This window comes from Vigna angularis, chromosome 8, assembly GCF_016808095.1.
Source record: "Vigna angularis cultivar LongXiaoDou No.4 chromosome 8, ASM1680809v1, whole genome shotgun sequence".
NCBI classification, from domain to species: Eukaryota; Viridiplantae; Streptophyta; class Magnoliopsida; order Fabales; family Fabaceae; genus Vigna; species Vigna angularis.
In genome coordinates this window covers 28,693,761-28,714,071 of record NC_068977.1, presented here as the reverse complement: position 1 = coordinate 28,714,071, position 20,311 = coordinate 28,693,761, and the positions used below count along the sequence as shown (strand labels likewise).

Sequence of the window (20,311 nt, the reverse complement as noted above, 5' to 3'; positions counted from 1 at the left end):
TTCCCCAGTTTTGTTTATCAAATAGTATATCTGATCATCACTGCAGACTATTTGCTGACATTTTCTTGGTCATACTTTTTCTGCTATGATTCTGAGTTAACTTCTTTATTTGATTGAAGGCATGTTTCTACGTTGTTTCTACTCAACAAATTTGACATTATCTTGGAATATGGAGGTTCATACGCCTCATCTAGGATATCTGACATTTCCAAAAACTTGGTTGGATTGCCTCATCTTCACTTTTTGACGGTTGAATTTGATGGTCATGCCGCTCTCAAAGCACTCTGCGAAGGTGTTGAATTGCACCCAAACACTGAAATGTTATTGGTAAGCCTGATTATGATAATGTGCATATAATCTATATTGTAGATACTGTACATCGTTGCAAATAAATTCAGAAATTATTTCTCTAAGTTCCTGATTCCATATAATTTTGTTTGCACATGTTCTGTACCGTTACAGTGTAATGTAAAGTATCTCATGTATTGTGATGTAAATAAGTACAAGCATAAATGAGTAGGGTTATATGTTAATTATGTAAATTAAGGATAAAGTTTCTGAAATTATATTTTAAATCTTACGTGCCAATCAAAACTACATAGGGAAGTGTTTTCTCTCTAAAAGAGCTATTTCATTTATGAGGAAAAAATGTCTGGTGGTGTTCAGAAAAGCAAGAACCAACATTCTCACTCAATAAGAATCACACAACATATTAATATGTTTTGATATTTTTATTTCTTTATTACTACATTAAGAAAATGCTCAAACTCAACTACATGTGTTTTCAGAATGTAGCTCTTTCATTGGCCTCACATAGACCAGGATTCTCCACAAAGTAGGGTTTGCAGTTCCTAACAAGATATCAGAGTAGCATGCTTCTGAGTTTATCCAACATACTTTAGAATACACTAAGAGCAAAGGGATAAAAAAGCAAAAGAAATGATCAACCTCAAATTCTAAGATTAGTAGTATTATCTAATTTAATCTTTAAATTACAAACACTTTATTTCCTGAAATTACTAACCGTCAGCTATGTTGGTGCTTATTTCTGAAATGAGCATTGTTTAGGTCACATCAGAGACTAGATTCTAAAATGATTGTTGTCGGTAGTTTGAAGGACATAGTAATTTTGGGAACTAATTGACATAGAAATGGAGAACAATTTTTGTTTTAATGACAGATGACTGTAACTTCATATTTCTGATTATAGTGATCGAAGTTGTGACAACTGATGTTGAAATGCCCTGATATTTTAATTTGTTTCACGTATCCATATTTAGTACCCGACACCAATATTCTTGGCTTACTTCACCAATATATACTGAATTACCTGAATCAATTATTGTTACTCTTGGTTGTTCTTATATCGTATACCAGTTATCACGTAATCATATAAAGAACTCGCTCATGCAACTCGCAACTATTGTCTGCTAGGAAAGTGAGACTCGTCCTATTTTCAATCATAAGGAAAGTATGATGAATCAGAACGTGGAAAGACTACTGAATTTTTGTCCTGTGGAGCAAAGCTATGACAAAATATCTTCAAATGTTGCACCTGAAGTAGATCATATTGTGCCACTAATTTCTGCTTTGAAAACCGAAAAAGGTCTTAAGAACATGGAGGCTCTCCCTGGAACAGTTATCATTGTAAATACTCAAAATGTAGATAAGGAAATGATAATGTCTAGAAGAAGCTCTTACCAAGTGATTCTGGCAATGGAGAAAGAAGGAATTCAAGTCGTTGAACGTGATTTAAATTTGCCCGCTGATATAATATTAAGTTCTGCTGTTTGCTTGGCATGGTATGATAGTGAAAACCTTGGGAAGAAAGCAACTCCAACAACTGAAGCATCCTCAAGCTTGCCTTTATGTGTTGAGAATATTGCCACAGATGTCCTAACCTTGCTTAGTTTTTACTTCCATGGCTGCTTTCTGGTAATTTCAAATTTTTATATTGATTACACTTGATACTTATTTATTTATTTCAACTGCCACTGTAAAATATTGCAATGTCAAGTAGTGCTCTAGAAGTTTTGTTAGGAGTTATTTGAACAGCCTTTTGAGGGAAAGTATGTCAATCTCGGAACTCGGAACTGGCTTTGGCTTTTCCATTTTTGAAATTTCTGGGCCCTTCGGAAGATTGATGTCTCGAGGTGTAAAAACATTCTCAAATAAACCCCTGCGGGGCGGAAAGAGGAATTAAGGAATTTAATCATAGTCATCGTTATTTTGTTTTGCATGCTTGTAAGATATAAACTCTTGTACAAGGTAGCAGATAAAATTAGTTTTCAGAATATGATTACATTGAGATATGAAGTACTACTAGTAAAAGCGTCATCATGAACGTAAATACGATTAATTAAGATATGAGAGTTGTTGTGATGGTGAGTGTTAGTTGAGCTTGATCACTTATGCATTGAGCTTGTTTGAATATGGTATATTCTCTTTCCAGGTCTTTGAAGGAGAATTTAACTTCCTTTCAACTGTAATGGAATCCTCTGATGGACTTTATGCTGCAGCAACAAGCCTGGGAATTGATTTGCAGATATTCTTCTCATACTCGCCTGAATTGACAAATGAAGTTATTGTAAGCTGCATTAAGACTGCTACGAATACGACAAGGGGTCTGTATCCTAAAATGCCTGACTCGGTAACTCTTGCCGAGTCTTTTCTTACGGAATTTCCTGGAATAAATCCTTTAACGGCACACTCTATACTATCTTCAGGGGTCATGCTTAATGAGTTTCTTGCGTGGTCACATGAGCAAAGGATGCATGTTTTAGAAAAGTATCACGTTCCAGAAGAAAGTATCTCTCTTTTCAGTGTTTTCTGCAGATATGGGGAACGGGAGGATTCAAAATCCATAATGACAGATTGCTCCTCTTCGGTATCTTCTGGTCTGGACTCAGATAGGTGTTGTTTATATCAAGTTCAAAATGAAAGAAAAAGAAAACATTCTATAAGTAGTCATCATATGGATGAACTGCGTTGTGATGAGTTGACGCAATTCGAGACACTACATCCAGCAGTTAAGGCTGCCCCTGATTCCTCTACCTTGCCAAAACTTTTCAATTTTGGTATTCCAAAAAATGATGAGAGATCCAGTGAGTTTGCAAAGACAAGTTTATCCATGAGTGAGTTTTTTGATCAAAAGCAGAGCATCAACGCGGCTACGATGCGAATCCGTTCTGGAGTCTCCTATTCACCAGGGAACTGCAAAGCTCCCCCAAAATTAGAGCAACTGAGACAACCCGGTTTATCTTTGAAAAATAAAGACTTGGCTCAAAATGAAATACTGGATATTGATTTGATGGGAAAAAGTGTGAATTGGAATAGCCTTAGTAATTCTGAGAAGCTGCATGAAGATGTTAGAGGCGAGGTGGTCGACTTGACAGACAGCCCCTTATTTGATAAAAGCTTTGACATTCCTGATTCCGTGTACTTCACAAATTTGATAACAGAAACAGAGAAAGATCCTATGAGAAAGAATAAAATTGCAAGGACATTGTCATTTAATAATTGTAGTCACCCAGAAACCAACTCATCGAAAATATGGAGATCTTTAAAAGATACACAAGGAGATGTAGACGAATTCCACGAACCAGATTTTGGAGAAAATGTTTTTCCTCTTGATTTGAAGTCTCATGGAAATATCGGTTTAACTCAGGCATCAGTGAGAAATTTAGAAGAATCACCATTCAAGGAAGAACTGTCGCATTTGAGTGAAACTCCACTCTCATTTGCACGCCGATCCGCTAGTCTATTAAAGAATTCACCCTGGACAACTGAATTTATCAATAAAGTAAAGGAAAAGAGCAAATTGCGTCAAAAATCATTATCATCTGAGAGTTCTGGCCCTTATTTTGGGTATCCTGGGAACATGTCCAAAGCTTTTAAGAGAAGAAGTCCTTCTACAATTGATTTTTTTAAGTACCAACCTGGCAGAATATCTGGAAATGTTCCGCAACAGAAAAGACAGAAACAATCAGGACTCTCTTCAAACTCAACCAAGAAAGGAAGATATTCTACTTCCTCATCCTCATGGACTCCAAAAGATAAGCGATCAACAAAGGTACGCTTATATTATACGTTCATGTTCATTAAAGTGAAAATACGGCAAAAAGAAGAGGGATAGAAATGGGATATAATTTATCATTCATTCTTGTTCATCTTATCTTGTTTTCAATGTGCCATTGATTGCATAAAATGCGTAAATTTATATTGGTGGGTAGTTTTGAGAAGAGATAGTCTCCGTTCATTTTTAGTTATTCACTGTAGGTAGATTTATACTTATTTTCTCTTCACTCTTAGTGTTACACATCAATATCTTAGGTCAAGGATTATATGTCACTGAACATACTACTACTTGATGTGTCTTGTTCTGAAGTAGAGAATCCGAGTCTGCGATAAAAGTGAGATTTTTACTCATGAAAAAATTGCATCAGAGTTACGTCTCATACTTTTTTTAAGAATAAGAAATTATTTTTTTATAATAATTAATTGATACTTGGAATGGTAAACCCATTCCGCTTCGTGTGTCCCTCCTATATTTGATTCAATGGTACAACTTTGCTTCTACCCTATTATTATTCACGGACCTTCGGTCGTTGGCAGACACTGACTTTTGGGAGGAACGGAAGTGGAGGTCAAACAAGGCTGGTCTGGAGTGATAAAAAGATAAACTCATTCCAGACACAATAATCATCATCGGTGAAAAGAGTGAGGATTTAGATTATATATGACGGTGGCCTTAACCATATGAAAGGTATTTTACTTTAAACCATGATTGCGAAGTAATTCTCAAACAACATAGGTCTCTCATTACTCAGGTTAATCTCCTCATACTCACAAACTTCTGATTCTGATCCTTTCATGATATGGCATAGGTCATCTATTCTTTACTATTCTACAATGACTCAATGGACTATGGTAATGACTGACTTCTAATATCGATGAAAGTTGAAGCCAATGGTTTCCCGTGATGAAAATGGAGTTCGGGATAAGAATAGGGAGTTAGATACCGTACTGGATAATCTATGTTTGGAGCGAATGGAGATATCATATGATGATCGATGTACGATCTAAGAACCGGATTAGGGAATTTTAATTCTAACATTATGGTTTCATTTAGTTTCATATTGTCTTACTCCTATCTAAAAAAATAAAAATTGCGTTTCATATTGTTAGTGCTTCCTTTTGTATTTTTGCCAAAATTAAAAAAAAAAAGAAAAAAAAAACTCTGTAGTGTTTTTGTATGAACAAAACAACACACTTGCCTTTTTAATCATTGAAAAAATATTAAAATCGGAGCTCCAGAAAATAGCGAACAACTTTTGAAAAGCACAAGTAGCTCATCTAGATAATAGGTATTCCAAGATTCAGTAGCGGTTTTGCTCTTGATCTTTAACATTTTCAATAAAATGTTTCATCTGAGAATCATAGCCTTGTTTATCGGCTATAATGTTTGCAATACATGTAACCCAAAATTGTTCAAATAAACGATGACACGATGATAATCCATTTTCTAGATAGCCTATCTGATGCCCCAACGCATAGCCACCTTTGTCAATTCAATGAATCAATCGACCAGAAATATCGAACTAAGCTGACAGGCCAGCAAATTTAAATTGGAGGAGGTTTAAATGGTGATTATACTGAAGTGAAACACACGGGTTAAGCTCGATTTGAATTTGACCAATACGACCATGATGACCTGTCTATTTCATAACTCGTGTAATTCATGAATGAGTAATAACGCATGTAAAGAATTCTAGTTCTTACCATTCCTCATATTCCGTAGGGCCATAACAAGCTGTTGTCTTTCTCCCTCCACCTCTGCGAACTTAAGACTAATATCAGAATATCTTTCTTCCATTTCTTTCAGCTGAGTTTCCATATATTTGTTCCTTTCCTTTAGTACTGCCACTTCATCCAACAACTCATTTGTAGGACAATCACCAGCATCATCATAATTGAAGACAATAGCCTTATTTTCCAAGAAAGTTTTCACTTCGCTGTCAGTGTAAAAGAGGAATAGAAATAAATCCAGGGTTAGATGACTGTACTATAAATTTGATATCTGAGCCTGAAGCACCACTTTTCTGTTACATTGTTAATAAATGATAAAAAGGTTAATGGGTGTAACTCAAGGGGACTACGGATTCATATGGCAGAACAAATATTTGTCTTTTACCTTCCGTGTGAAGCTAGATGAACTTCGTTCTCGGCTGAATTGCATATGGTTCTTCCTTTTTCACACTTTCGAACAGGGGTGTTTGCATCATCCATTCCCTTTTTGTTACATATATAACAATATCCCAAGTTAATGTAGATCATCAAGTCATTAACTACTAATATGCGCAAATCAAAACCAAAGTAAACTCTAATTACATGTTCTCTTTCTTTCCTCTTCTTTTTTGTCACATTAGATGAAACCACATGAATAGGAGAAGGGAAAGATGACTTAGTTTAGGACCAAAAGTCTGGCTAATTGGACATTTCTTTTAGCAGAGTACGTTTTAAGATTTGTTTGTTTTGCTAAAATTTAAGGGATGGGATCGCAGCATAAAGATTGTAATTTGCTGTTCTTCAAAATAGTTCAAGTCTTATACAGAAAAAAAGATCGAGGAACAACACAACTCAATTTTTGTTACCTACTTAACCAGGGGACAACATTGTCTTCACAATACAAAAAAGAGAAAAAGACTGTTAATGATCCCTACTCCTTCATTTCGCCAACTCCATTTCATGCAAAATGTACCAGACATATTGTATTGCAGTAAACTTTTCCAATTATCAATTGGCAGATAGCACACAATTTTATCCTGGTGTACTGATCATCAAACTGCTAAAGTATTGCCCTATGACTTAACTACTTGTGTGGTGGTGTCCCATAATATGAGTCCAACACCCATATAAATCTTCAACTTGTTGATCATGCTTTCTAATACTATTGTCAAGAACTGAAAAATGACATTATCATTCCCAAAGCATTAAGTATGACAAAACTGACTAATGTGTTTCTCATACAATTTTTTTCAGCATCTGTCATGTTCAGGTCAAATGTTTGCTGTGGTGTATTAAAACTTTATAACATGCCCTGAAAAAGATAATTGGTTGGTTCGTTGCAAATTATAAATAGTGCATAATTTCAGAATATATTGCCAATCAATCTTCTTGGTCCGATGTCCTAACTATATTACTCAATATTCTCTACTGTATAGAGTACTCGTAAGGGGGTGTTTCTTACGATAACTTGTAACATGTCCTAATATGTGATAGTGGCACTAACTTTCTTAATTATAATTTTAGCAAAGGAGCTGAAAAATTACCATCTGCATTTCCGATCTTGACTTCTTATCGTGTTCCTTAGTGGATGAACAAGACGCAGCACTCTCGTAGTTCCATGAAGCCAAATTCATACTTTTGGCCGTTTCTCCTTTGCTATTTTTGAGCCTCTTTTCTACAGCACTTAGTTCTTCTACCTTTTTCTTCAGCTCTCCTTCTAATTGAGATATTTTTTCCTGCATATTTTCTTTCTCTGTTTGTTCCACGTGCAAGTTATGTTTTAATTCATTGTGCTGGTTCTTAAAGATTTCTAATGCTGACGTTAGGTTGTCAAACCTTATCTCCTCATCATTGTTCTCTTGCATTAACATCCTAGTCATGAGCTCTGTTGGATCAGCTTTAGATAACGCATGCTCTTCTAGCATCAGCTTTCTAATTTCGATTCTGAGCAATTGAATTTGCTTTGTTAATGCCTTATCCTTTTCATCCCTTTTCCTTTGTACATCTTCAAGTTGCTTGGACTTAATCTCTAGTTCTTGAGACATCATTTCCACTTTCTTTTCTTTTGAATCTATTTGGTTCAAGAGCTGTTGAAGTTTCAATTCATTCTGATTTGTAACAAGCCTGAGCTCTTCATTGCATTTCTGGAGAATTTCTTCCATGAGTTTGTTCTGCTTCTGCAATTCATCAGCTTCTGCATAAGCTTCAAGGACCTTTTTTTCGTTTTCTTCTACTTTCAATGTCATTTCAGCTGAAAGACTTCGATATTCATCCTGAAAACGCTGACATGCGAGATCACTGTTGTGTCTAGTCTTTATCAATGTCTCCTCTGCTTGGATGGCCCGTTCTTCCTGTTCAAGTTTTGCACATTTCATGGCTTGGAAATCTTTTTGATAATCCTCTTGTATTTTCATTTCTCTCTTCAAATCACCGACTTGATTTTCAAGCTCATTGATGTAAATCAAAGACCCTGAAAAATCATCCACCTGCTTCCCTATCTTTTCTTCTAATCCCTGTACTTGAGATTCAAGTTGTTTTATAGTTGCCAAAGAAGCTGAATATTTATTTTGCAACGCAATTTGTTGTGCTTCTTTATGGTTTAATCTCAAAGAGATATCCTGGTTTTCTTTCTTCAGACGCTCACACCCAAAGTTGAGCTCTTTTATTTGCTCATTTAGCTCATCACGTTGCTTATAACAAATGTCTATTTCTCCATTTAGTTCTGCAATTTTCTGCTTCAAGTGACCTAATTCTGTGGCATCATCATTCTCTGTAGTATTGTCCAACAATTCCTTATTCTTACCTTCCAGCATTGCTTCAAGTTCTCTAACTGCTAAAAGTAGTTCGGAGTTTGAGTTTTGTGTCTTCTGGAGTTGCAATTTAAGATTAGAACTAAACTCTTTTTCATAAGAAAGCTCTTCTTTTATTGCTTCTAACTGCTGCCTCGCTTGTTCAATCTCAGTCTGTAAGGCTTTTGAATTTTTGGTCTCGTTAATGAGATTTTGCTGCGACATTAGTTGCTCATATTTAGTTTTGATCATATTTCTCTCGTCTCTGAGGCTGATTATTTGCCTCGACATACTTTGTCCTCGGCTGCATTCCTTCTCCATCAGCTTCTGAAGCGATTGTAACTCTAGTTCTGATTCTTCGGCTTTCCTCTTCAGAGAAGCAATTTCACTTCTGAGGTTTTCAATGACATTATCTGAAGGCTCTTGTAATCCTTCTTGAGGATGAGTTTCTTCCAGGCTGTTTCTCCAGGAGTCGCCTAAACTCCTATCTGATGCTGAACCCAGTGACCCCCTATGCATTTGAGCTCTTGCTGCAATGGCCTCAATAGTTCCTTTGCACGGCATTGAATTTTGCCTCAAGGGTGGTAATAGCTTGGGGAAATCCTGCCAGAGTTACCACAGGAGAGACGCCATTAGATACTGTAAAAGTCAGGGTTCCATCCCTTAAAGATATTAATAATTTCAGAAATTTTATAATATAGATTATTTATTTTCTTAATTTATCCTCGTGATCTGTTTAGGAATTTCCAACTTTGTACAATAAAAATTGCTAGCTGTATAAAGTCACAGTATCATGTAGAACCTTACTTCATAAACATTACGAGAAATTTCATCTGCACTGCAAATGCTCAGTAGGTGTCTTGAGCTTCCATTTCCATAATCTTCCCCATTTCTGAAAGTACTGCAACAGGTAAATAACAAGGAGAGGAATGAAACCCTGCAACAAAAGGAAATTTATAGAGATAAATTAACTGGCTGCATGGTTCATCTTCACCTTTGATCTCTTTGTACTCCTTCCACGTTCTGAATTGTCACCTGTCTCAACATTTGTTATTTGAGGAATAATATTTGGTGTTTGTAATGTCATGGTCTTTTAATGATATGGAATAAGAATGAAAAAGAAAAAAGGTTTGATGAATATGAGATTTTGAAAGATGAGTAATCATGTGCATGATATGAGGGACATAAGAAACTAGGTGGAGAGGGGAACAGAAGGCACCAACATGTAGGATTGCGCCTGAATTGGCAAACTTCAGAGGTAGGGACACAGTCAGTGGCTCAGTTTCTGCAGCAAAATCAGCAAAATCAATGGAGGATTCTCCAAGAAAGCCAGATTTTGAAGATCCCTGCAAGAACCTATTATGATTAGACTTTCCAGCCAACATCTTAGTCAGGTAAAGGATAGTATGCAATTAAATCCACTGCTTACGGTTGAAACAACAAAATGGTAGATTTTCTCTTGAAGTTTTCCTGATTTTGCGTCCCTAACAAATTTTACTGATTCAAAAATCGGATTCTCCCATGAACAGGTTCCATCCTGGACAGCAACTTTCTCTAGTTTCACCGTAGGCTTCCCAACATTATCTGGCACCAGAGCTACCTTCAGTGCAGGCTTTTTCATCTTTGGCACCTGATAAAATTATACATTGGCATGAAATTCCCAACAATATGTAAGTGTTATCAAACTTACTTACCTGAATCTACAATGCGATGTTGTGCTAATTTCAAACTTTCTGGCATATGTTTCAATTGTAACTCTGTAACTACTAGCACAAACCTCATTTTGTCATTTAGTGTTTAATGGAAAAATATTTATTTGTCTTCATGTTACCTGAGTTGCCTGAAATTGTAGTTTGAATACAGCTTTAGTCTTGTTTTTCTTGCTCCATGACTTAAACATGTTTTCCGGCTAAGAAAATATTGCTGCTCTTGTCTTGTGGATGGAAACCGGTGGTTTTATAAGAGGCACTTCATGGCTCACTCGGGGGATTCTGTGTAAACTTGAAATTTTGCTCTGTTTTGATATCTTTAGTTAAGAACTAGAGTGAAGTAGTGGGATACACTGAAAGCAACCAGATGCTAGATGCTGTACTGAACTTGCATGGTTAGCAAGCTAAAAAAACAAAACATGAATTTGACAACAAAAGCTTTTCCTTAAGAGACATTCTTAACCAAAGTTTAACAAAGTGCAAGAGCAAATAAATAAAGGAGCACAGATGAGACGTATGGTTTTCTTTTTGAGTTTTTACTTTGAGAATAAGTAAGGAGAAAATTTAAATGACAAATTTAACCCCGACACCTTTATTCTTTTTTTAAAAATATTTTGGTATGCACCCACAGCCGACAGGCAAATTTTATAAAGGAAAAGAATGAGTGTTCTAAATTTAAAATATACTACAATGATAAAATTGAAGAAATTAAAATTATGTACTTTGTTCTTGAAACTTAAATTTGTCTTCAATTATGTGAAACTTTTACGTGTATCACACCAAGACCAAAAGTTGCTCGAATGGTGTCAAGATTCTACGTTCATCAAACCCCGAGACCAACTTTCATGAGTAGAATCTGAAAAATAAAACCACTTCGTAAGATACCCTTTAAATAAAATCATTAAAACTATTTATGGGAAGTATTTAATTTGGTAATTTATTTTCAAAACTTTTTCTACATTGCCTTATTCTTTAAAAAATAATTGCCATATTTTGTTTGCCTTGTCAACAACTATCTCTAGGGCTTTTTGAAAGCATATTTAGCAGAAGTTCCCCTCATCACAAAAATTTAATAATTTTTTTTATCTTATATTTGTTATGATAACATAAATTATAACACTATTTCATTAAAGTATTTATTTCAGTTAAATTAAAACCTCTAATTTAACCACCAAATAAAGTATTATCTTATACGAAAATGGAAACATGTGACCTAGTATGTTAAATACTAAATCAATGAAACATTAATCATAATTGTGTTCTCTTATTAACATAAGTGTCCAGTGATTCTTGTTAACATTATGAAGTGATGAAATTTACATTAAAATTTTAATAAAGGAATAGTATAATAACTTTTGAAGAGAGGTAATTATAATACTGAATTTCCTTTGCTTAATATGTAAATTAAAGTTTGACTAATCAGATTTGTTAATCTATGGGTATGTTAAATCCATATATTTATCAAGGAGAAAGAATTAGTTCTCACTCTTTCTCATTTGAGCATTCAAAGTGTTTGAGTGTCAATTTACAATGAAAAAAGAGTCAAACATTAACTTTCATAATAGCTTAAACGTCACAGTGGCGCTTGAACTATCACATTCTTTATTGTATCATGCTACAAATTTTCATAAACTATCACATATTTTCAAGTTTTTTATCATTTGAGTGGCCACTTGTTTGGACGATGAGAACTATAAAGAAGAGAAAAATGTTCACATCTCTCATTCAAATTTTAAGTCGTGGTTTGAGTGATGAGTATTATCAATTGAGCAACCAAATGTGACACTTGAGAGATAATTTTGTATTTCTATAATAATTGTTATTGTTTAAACTTTGTTTCATTGATAAGTGTAATACTCAAGTGAAATATGTAAGTGTAATGTTCAAGTGAAATATGCAGAAACACAAAAGTACAACAAATTCACAATGTTTTAAATACCAATTGAAACTAATTTGGTTCTGAAATTAACTTATATACTAATTCAGATTAGTCACGGTCAATCAATACTTAAAATAAGTCAAAAGTAACATAGATAGAGAGTATTACTTCATCAACAAATCCACTATTTCAAATTCATAGAAATACCAAATCAATTTTAAAATACTTAACATATTTTCAACACATGATTTAAAACAATTTCATACATGTAAGTTATTAGTTTCCATTTTGTTATACAAGAAAAAACAATTCCAATATCCAATAACTTGTAAAATAAATCAACGATAGTGAAAACAACTTTCCAACAACAGTTTTTGAACCATCGAAGTTTGATAAAAACAACGACGTTTAAAATAATCATAGTTAAAAGTTTAACATGACAACGATTATTCTAAAACTGTTGTTAAAAATCATCCAAACAAATTGAAAAGAAGATAATGTATTGCGTATCACAACAAGATTAAGAATGGCAAACCTACCACACTAGAGCAAGAAAGCATCTCCATCTAAGTGTTAACAAAGGAACATAACTTTTCCATGCCATTTACTTTCTTGTGAAGTTGTAGAGAAAAATTAGAAACAAGTAAACAAATCCTTGAATAAATGTGAAGTACCAACCATAGGTGAGAATGTGTCTCGTGGCGAGGATTTTGCGACGCGGTGCGAAAAGCTTCGTAGAGAAGCCTCGTGACACAACGTAGAAAGCTTCGCGAAGGAGCTTCGCAGCGGTTAACTCATTACCAAGTGTACCAAGTTGAGCAAATAGTAACCAGTAAGACTAGATATCATTTCCTAAGAAACTCGTGCAATACCAAATACTCACACAATTAATAAATAGTTTAGACTAAAGAATATTTTCACAATTTAAGATTATGAGCAAGAAAGTAAATTTGAGCATAAACAGTAAAAGGTGCACCTTGATATTGAAAATGCTTCGACAGTGAAAAAGATAAGAAACGATATGAAATGATATTGTTGGGTTAGATTTAACCAACACACATATAAACACAACTCCTTTCCATTAGTATACCAATGTCAACCAACAAGTTCACTAAAACTCAACCCCTTGGTAGAAAGAACCTAGGTTTCCTTATTAGGAATCAATCCCTTGAACCCATAATAAACAAACTCACTTTATGAACTAGGTTTAAGACCACTAATGGATCAAGCTTCATTCCTAGACACAAGCTTCATCAAGCCACTTAATTCAGGTCTAGCTTACAAAAGATATTTTCAACACCTAATGAACCAAGTATCAAACTATAGATGATCAAATCAAAGCAAGCATTAAGCAACGAAACAAGAAAACTAACATTTAATCGCAAAGAAAAAAAAATGTATATACATATACATATATATATATATATATACATATATATATATATAAATATATATATATATATATATACCTATACGTATATACATATATACATATGTATATATGTATATGTATATATGTATATATATATATATATACACGTGTATATATACATGTATATATACGTGTGTATATATACGTGTGTATATATATGTGTATATATATACGTGTGTATATATACGTGTGTGTATATACGTGTGTGTATATACGTGTGTGTATGTGTATATATATATGTGTATATATATGTGTGTATATATATGTGTATATATATATATATGTGTGTATATATATGTGTGTGTATATATATATATATGTGTGTGTGTATGTGTGTGTGTATATATATATATGTATGTGTATATATGTATATATATATGTATATATATATATATATATATGTATATATATATATATGTATATATATATATATGTATATATATATATATATGTGTATATATGTGTATATATATATATATGTGTGTGTGTATGTGTGTAAACATTTGAAATACAAGATAGTTTAGAGGTTACGTCTACCTTCAACAAAGTGGGTTTAATTTTTCATTGTCATGGAGAGTCCAAGCTTACGAATTGAAAGATGAAAAAAGATGAAGATATAAGGAAGAAGAATAATTGTTCTCACAAGCCTTAGTAGACCTATAAGCTCTCTAAAACCTATTGTGTGCATTCCAAATTGCCAAATATTCGCTTTCCATCGAGCAATATGAAGAGACAGGGTGCAAACTACCAGATCAACATAAGTACCACTTGATGCACGTTCTCCACCTCTGGACGCTTAAAATTAATTGAGCTCTCTATGAAGTTGGCACCTAACGCTATTAAAGTATTGCCCAAGGTAGCTTGCAAAAATATAAGTGCCACTCGATGTTGTGTTTCACCGCCCAGCGTTGGCCAACCATGAAACTAGTTTAGGATCTCTAACTTGGTGGCATCTAACGCATCTTTTCTTCTAAGATTTCACATTCTTCTTACTTCTTGATAATGTATTTTCTATCTCTTATTGGTGTTAAGTTTTGTCAATAAAATCAACTTCTCCATAGATTTTATCTTGTTTTTGCATTATTTTTTAGTTTAGTTGTTTTATGATTGTTTACCTATAATCTCCATTTTGAGTGTGTGAAATAAGTTAATAGGAAGAAATTCTAGTGGTGGAAAACAAGCTAAAACTCATGGAAGCATGATTGGATAAGAAAGAATGAGTTTTTGACAAATAGCCCATGTCGAGGCCACTAGATTCCTACCCAACGCTACAAACATAAGAAAAGACTCACATGTAGGGTTATACTGCCATGGACTGCTCCTAGATGATCAAGAAATCACCATTGGGTGCCAGGCTGAGTCGTTAGGCGAGTTGGCTACTCGTTGAGTGAAAATGATAAACCAAACCTGTATTCAAGTCTCTAGACAAAAATATGGCTCACCCAACGAGTTACAAGTTATTTAGGCCTCGCTGGACAAGAATGAAGCCATTGGGTGAGTTTTTCGGCTCTAATATGTGAAAGTGGCTACAAAGAAGGGAAGGAAGAAGAGTGGAGGATTGACGATGAAAGTGATAATGTGATTCGCATTTGGTGATGAGGAAGAGAGCAAAGTGGCTCTTGAAGTGGAGAACTAATGCAGCGGCACAAATGAAAAAACTTCGGTGGAAATGTAATTTTAACTCTACCAAAATAATAGGCCTCAATCTTTAAAGAATTGAAACATATAAATGTGCAAAAAATTTAAAAAATATCACCAGTGGCATTTTTGTAAATATTTGCATAAATATAGGCCTCAACTATTTAAAGAATCGAAATTTATAGATGTACAAATATTTACAAAAATGTCACCAATGACATTTTTAAAATTATTTGGAAAACTATAGGTATCGATTCTTTAAGAACCGAAACATATATTAATATAGGCTTTAATTATTTTAGAACCAAAGCTTATTATTGTGAAAAAAATTTAAAAATGTCAACGCATTTTTAAAGATTTTGTTTTTCTTAACCGAAGCATTTTAAGTGATTTCAAAAGCTTTTTTTTTTTTGCAACAGTGACTATGTATTTTATATATTGATCTTCGGATGCATATTTGATTATGGTTAATAGCCACTTTCATTTCATGCAATCTGAAGACCAATGCGAATGTTAATAAAATTTTGTGAAATTTAAGAAACGTTGTTTAAAATTGATATGTACCAATGAACTGAAAAAATGAATCTTCTAGAATGAGATAAGATCACACATTCAATACAAAAGTGAACTGACCATTCATTTCGAGAATGCTGAAATTGTTCATATAATTTCATAATATGATATGGATCAAAATTTGATTTGTTCATCATGTATCAATGTTGAGTATCAAATACAAGTAGAAAAATTTATACAATTTACATAACATAATGAGAGTAGTAGTAACGATGAAGTTAAGTTTATATGAAACAATTTATACTATGGATTCAATAAATTTAAATATGTCAACAAGCACATCTAAGCATATTTATATTATAAGAAATGCGGAAGCAGAAAGACCAACCTCCAGCCATTGTTGTATGCTTACTTAGCTTCTAGTTTCTAAACCCTTGCTCTCAAAACATGATGGTAATGTATATGAAGTAAAGAGTAGGCTCAATGAACATATTATCCAAATTTATGTAGAATTCCAAAATCATCACAGAGTCTTTTAATGATGTTGAAAGAGTTTGTTGCAGGAATCATGACACATTCACGCATGTCTGAAAACAATTTTAAAAATTGGACCATTTCCAAAAAGGATCTTAACTGAAATTAAAGAGAAAATAAATAAAAAAGGATATAGCCATAAAAAAATAATAAGACTGGATAAAGGCTAAAAGTGGTAATTCTTCAAAATTATATTTTGAAGGTGCCAAAATATTTTTATAACTGTATATAAATTTAAGGAGGTGAAACATATAAAAATGTTATTAAGATTTAAAAAATAAAAACTTTTATTTATGATAATTTTTGTTTGTGTAAAAAAATTGGGGTCATGGTCCCTAATGGGCAAAGAACCTTTATCCTGTTTGTGTTAACGGATTGAATGAGATAAGATTTTTTTTAATTAAAATTAGGGAACACTTTACGATATTTAATAATTGTAATCTAATGTCTTATTTTTTAGTACATATACTACGGTTTTTGAACTGTAACCTAACGTTCAGAATAATCAGACCTTCATTGTAGTTGTAATAACGTACACCTCATTTTCAAAGTGAAAGGTGTTAGTTGCAATTATATCGAATACCAACAATCAAATTAATAAACCCTTATACTTCTACCTAACCATCATGCATCATGCAAAATCTTATCATTTCCTTCTTTCTCTAATTTAAAAGTGTAATTTACTCTTATGTATGCATTTTATTCTTATTATTTATTTATATATATGCGCCCGTTTATGTATATAAATTGTAAAGGATAATCCATGTTATTATATCTTATTTTTAGCTTTCTATTTCTAGTTATTAACTAAATCTGTTTTAAGTGGATAGTTGTTGTACTGTGGGTAGATTGCTTGTGGATCTTTCTAATAATTTATTTTTTCTAAATTTCATATCATCAATAATATTTGTCTTCTCTGTTATGAACAACACGATTGATTTTTGGTTGCATGCCTCTTGGTTTTAATGATTAGCCCAATTATTCATCAAAATGATGGAATGATAGGATTCAAAGGTTCCCATATTCAAAATTGAGCCAAAATTAGAAAATTAAAATTTCATCTAAGATTAACCAATACTACTTATTTAATTATAAATTATTAATCTTTTCAAAATTTCACATGCAAGGTATATTATTATGTTAGTATGTCTTATAATCTTTCTTCATATAATTTATAAAAAATATTTTGATATGATATGTTTGTAAAATAAACATATGTAACCACTATTATAGACATTAAAATGGCCCTTAATTGTAACAGTATCCTACTACAGTTAGCATCACTGTCAAACTTTGATTTAATTGAATTTGGATCTTATCTTCATCATTTCGCCAGAATCAACCACCCCCATTTTCTTTCCATAAGAGTTTTATTTTCCTCTTTAAACCTCTATTTTTATTTTCTTACTTATCAAAACAAATTGTCTCACTTCTCCATATTCCAACCTCATTGTAAATCACATGTTCTCATCGCCCCCACCCATGTAGTTTTGCATCATGAATAATCATCACAATTGCTAACAAATTAATTACAACTCAATTACCTTTTCAAAAAAGCAATCAAATATGAACATGGCCAACCTATTTTTTAACACTCGTTTTTTCAACATATATTATAAATTTTGAACTAAAAATAAAATCAATTTAAAATATATATCTGAACGTAAATTTTATCTTACGAACTGGTTTTATCAACTTAAATTAAGATTAAAGTTTATTTCTTAACATGATATCATAATCGATTTTATGAGTTTAAATTAAATATAAAGTGTACGATATCATCTTGTATTCATTTAATTTTATTGAAAACTATATTTTCTTAAAAGAAAAGTTTTTCTTGGAAAAACATTCATAAAAAAAAAAACAAATCTTTCTAATACATTTTATTTTTCTAATTTCTCAACCAATGTTCTTTGAACACTTGTTATGATTATCCTAATTTAAAGAATGCAGATATGTTAAAGTTGTGGTGGTAGTTCTACAATGTTCTATTAAGATTGGTTGAAAGAGAGAGCTTTAAAATGTGTTATCTTCTCTTAGGTATTCAAATTTTTTTGAACAATGTTGATAAGGTGATTGAAGATGACATCTAACACACGTAAAGCTCATATGGACCAATCAATCTCGATCTTTATGAATAATGATATAAAAATCAAGGTTTATGAATAAATCTTTTTCACAATATTAATTAAAGTTCTTCCACTTGGAATTTTCTCCAACCTTTCATTTTCCTTTTTTTAATATTTTAATTTATTACCTCATTTTTGTTTTTGACAAATTTTTACATGTTATTTTTTGGCCTTTTCTATCTTAATATATGAGTATATTAAAAATAAATTATTTGTAATGACTTATAAAAATAATATTATATAATAATGCCCACTAAATACTATTTTTACAGTTCCATGAATTTTATTATCTTTGAATCATATATTTTCAAGCTTTAATGAAAATGAATATAAAAGGTTAATGATAACGTGTATGAATGATATATTATTGACTTTTAATAGTATACTCTAAATGAGTATATTAATGATATTAATTGAACAATTAAGGAATAAGAAATTATTAAAAAATACAAAAACAAAAAAGTAGAAACATATCCACAAAATCTCATTGCTAATAGTTTTCCGTAGAGCTGTCAAAATGGGTCACAACTCACGAGTTAACTCGGCCCACCACGGGTTTGAGCTGGATTGGGTTAGAAAAAAATGTATTTATTTTATGCAGGTCAGATTTCAACCCGACTCATGCGAGTTGAACCCGTGGTGGGTCAGGTTGGCCCACCAACCCACCTACATAATTTTATTTTATTAAAAATTTAATTTTAATTTTATAAAAAAATATTTATTATTTTGTTTTTGCTTGAAAAAGTTATTTAAGTTTCTTATTTTCAAAATTAATTAAACACCCATGTTGGGAGTGAAATTTGTTTAGATTTGTAGTATAGAAAGTTTGTAATTTTTTTTATTTAAAAAATTGTAATTAAATGAACCAGTGAACCAACTCGTTTACCTACCAACCCGTGGTAGGTCGAGCCGGGTTCGAATTTTTCTGACTCGCTAATAAATAAACCGGATTGGATTGGCTCACTAAGTGACCAACACGTGATGAGTCGGGCCGGGTCGGTCGGGTAGCCCGTTTTAACAGCTCTAGTTTTCCGAAAGAAAAGAGTTTGTATTTAATTTCTTTAGTTAAAGAACTTGTTCGGTTAATTAGTTTTCTGCCCGTCAATGAACTATCTTTATTCTTTCTCCTTTTCTTTTTAAAGTCAAGAAACTCCTTTTGTTGGTCTTTGTCTTTAATTATATATGAGACCAAACTTTTTCCCTTCAATCCTCTTAATACTTTGCATATAAATTAGGACATCTTAGATTTATTTATTTCTTTTACGTGATACCTAATTTAATATATTTTTTTCCGTAACAACTATTCTTGAAAAATATTATTTTTTTATATTATTTATGTTCACCAAAATGATAAAAAATAATATTCTTTTATTATTAAAATAACAGGTCAGTTTGTCTATACTTATTTTCAAACAAATATTTTTTAATAAAATAAATAGTTTTTTTTTTGTTTTTTCTAATTTGTTTATTTTAAAAGTAAGTAATGTTTAACTTATTTTAATAAGTATTTTTTTTTTTCTGCTTCTTGAACAGGTGACTTTTTTAAAAAATTACTTATTTTAAGCTTAACTGGAATATATTTAACTATACAATTTTTAAAACTGTTTCAAAGGTACAAAGGTCTGGTTTATTATATAGAAACCGAAGACAAAATTGATAAAAAATAATAATAATAATAAGTATAGCCTATGTAAAATATTAATATATGTCTAAATGATAAAATATCAACCTTACAATTTGCTAACATTACAAGTTAACTAAAGAATAACGTCTATAATTTATTTGGCGTGTGTTTTAATGTTAATTGATCAATTTCAGCAATAAAAAAAATTATCATTATCAATGTTGAAGTTATTATATTACAAATAATCGACATTTTTAAAAAATCAAAGTTTTATATC

At 32.1% G+C, this 20,311-nt stretch overlaps 1 protein-coding gene and 1 long non-coding RNA gene across 5 annotated transcripts; both read right to left on the bottom strand.

Annotated features, from left to right (window-relative positions):
* Window positions 1-3: 3 nt before the first annotated feature.
* On the bottom strand, window positions 4-10,760 carry LOC108346027 (uncharacterized). 4 transcript variants are annotated; one of them, XM_017584948.2, is made up of 9 exons: window positions 10,408-10,760; window positions 10,006-10,206; window positions 9,800-9,922; window positions 9,571-9,611; window positions 9,384-9,477; window positions 7,332-9,179; window positions 6,194-6,291; window positions 5,782-6,014; window positions 4-313 (listed from the first exon to the last, which is right to left on the bottom strand). In XM_017584948.2, the coding sequence occupies exons 1-9, from the start codon at window positions 10,474-10,476 to the stop codon at window positions 264-266; spliced, it is 2,757 nt and encodes a 918-aa protein (XP_017440437.2). In that variant the 5' UTR covers window positions 10,477-10,760; the 3' UTR covers window positions 4-263. The 4 variants fall into 4 exon arrangements, with proteins under 4 accessions (XP_017440437.2, XP_017440438.2, XP_017440440.2 ...); XM_017584949.2 differs by having other exon boundaries at window positions 9,384-9,468; XM_017584951.2 differs by having other exon boundaries at window positions 9,571-9,599.
* Window positions 3,029-4,052, bottom strand: LOC128193666 (uncharacterized). Its single transcript, XR_008245092.1, has 3 exons — window positions 3,939-4,052; window positions 3,603-3,777; window positions 3,029-3,476 (listed from the first exon to the last, which is right to left on the bottom strand). It is a non-coding gene; the product is annotated as an uncharacterized LOC128193666 (long non-coding RNA).
* Window positions 10,761-20,311: the final 9,551 nt, after the last annotated feature.

Coding starts and splice junctions, on each gene's coding strand:
- LOC108346027 (XM_017584948.2), bottom strand. CDS start 10,476: ATGTTTAAGTCATGGAGCAAGAAAAACAAGACTAAAGCTGTATTCAAA. Junction 10,207..10,407: donor TACAATTTCAGGCAACTCAG/GTAACATGAAGA, acceptor TAATTTTATCAG/GTGCCAAAGATGAAAAAGCC. Junction 9,180..9,383: donor TTTCTCGTAATGTTTATGAA/GTAAGGTTCTAC, acceptor TAACTCTGGCAG/GATTTCCCCAAGCTATTACC.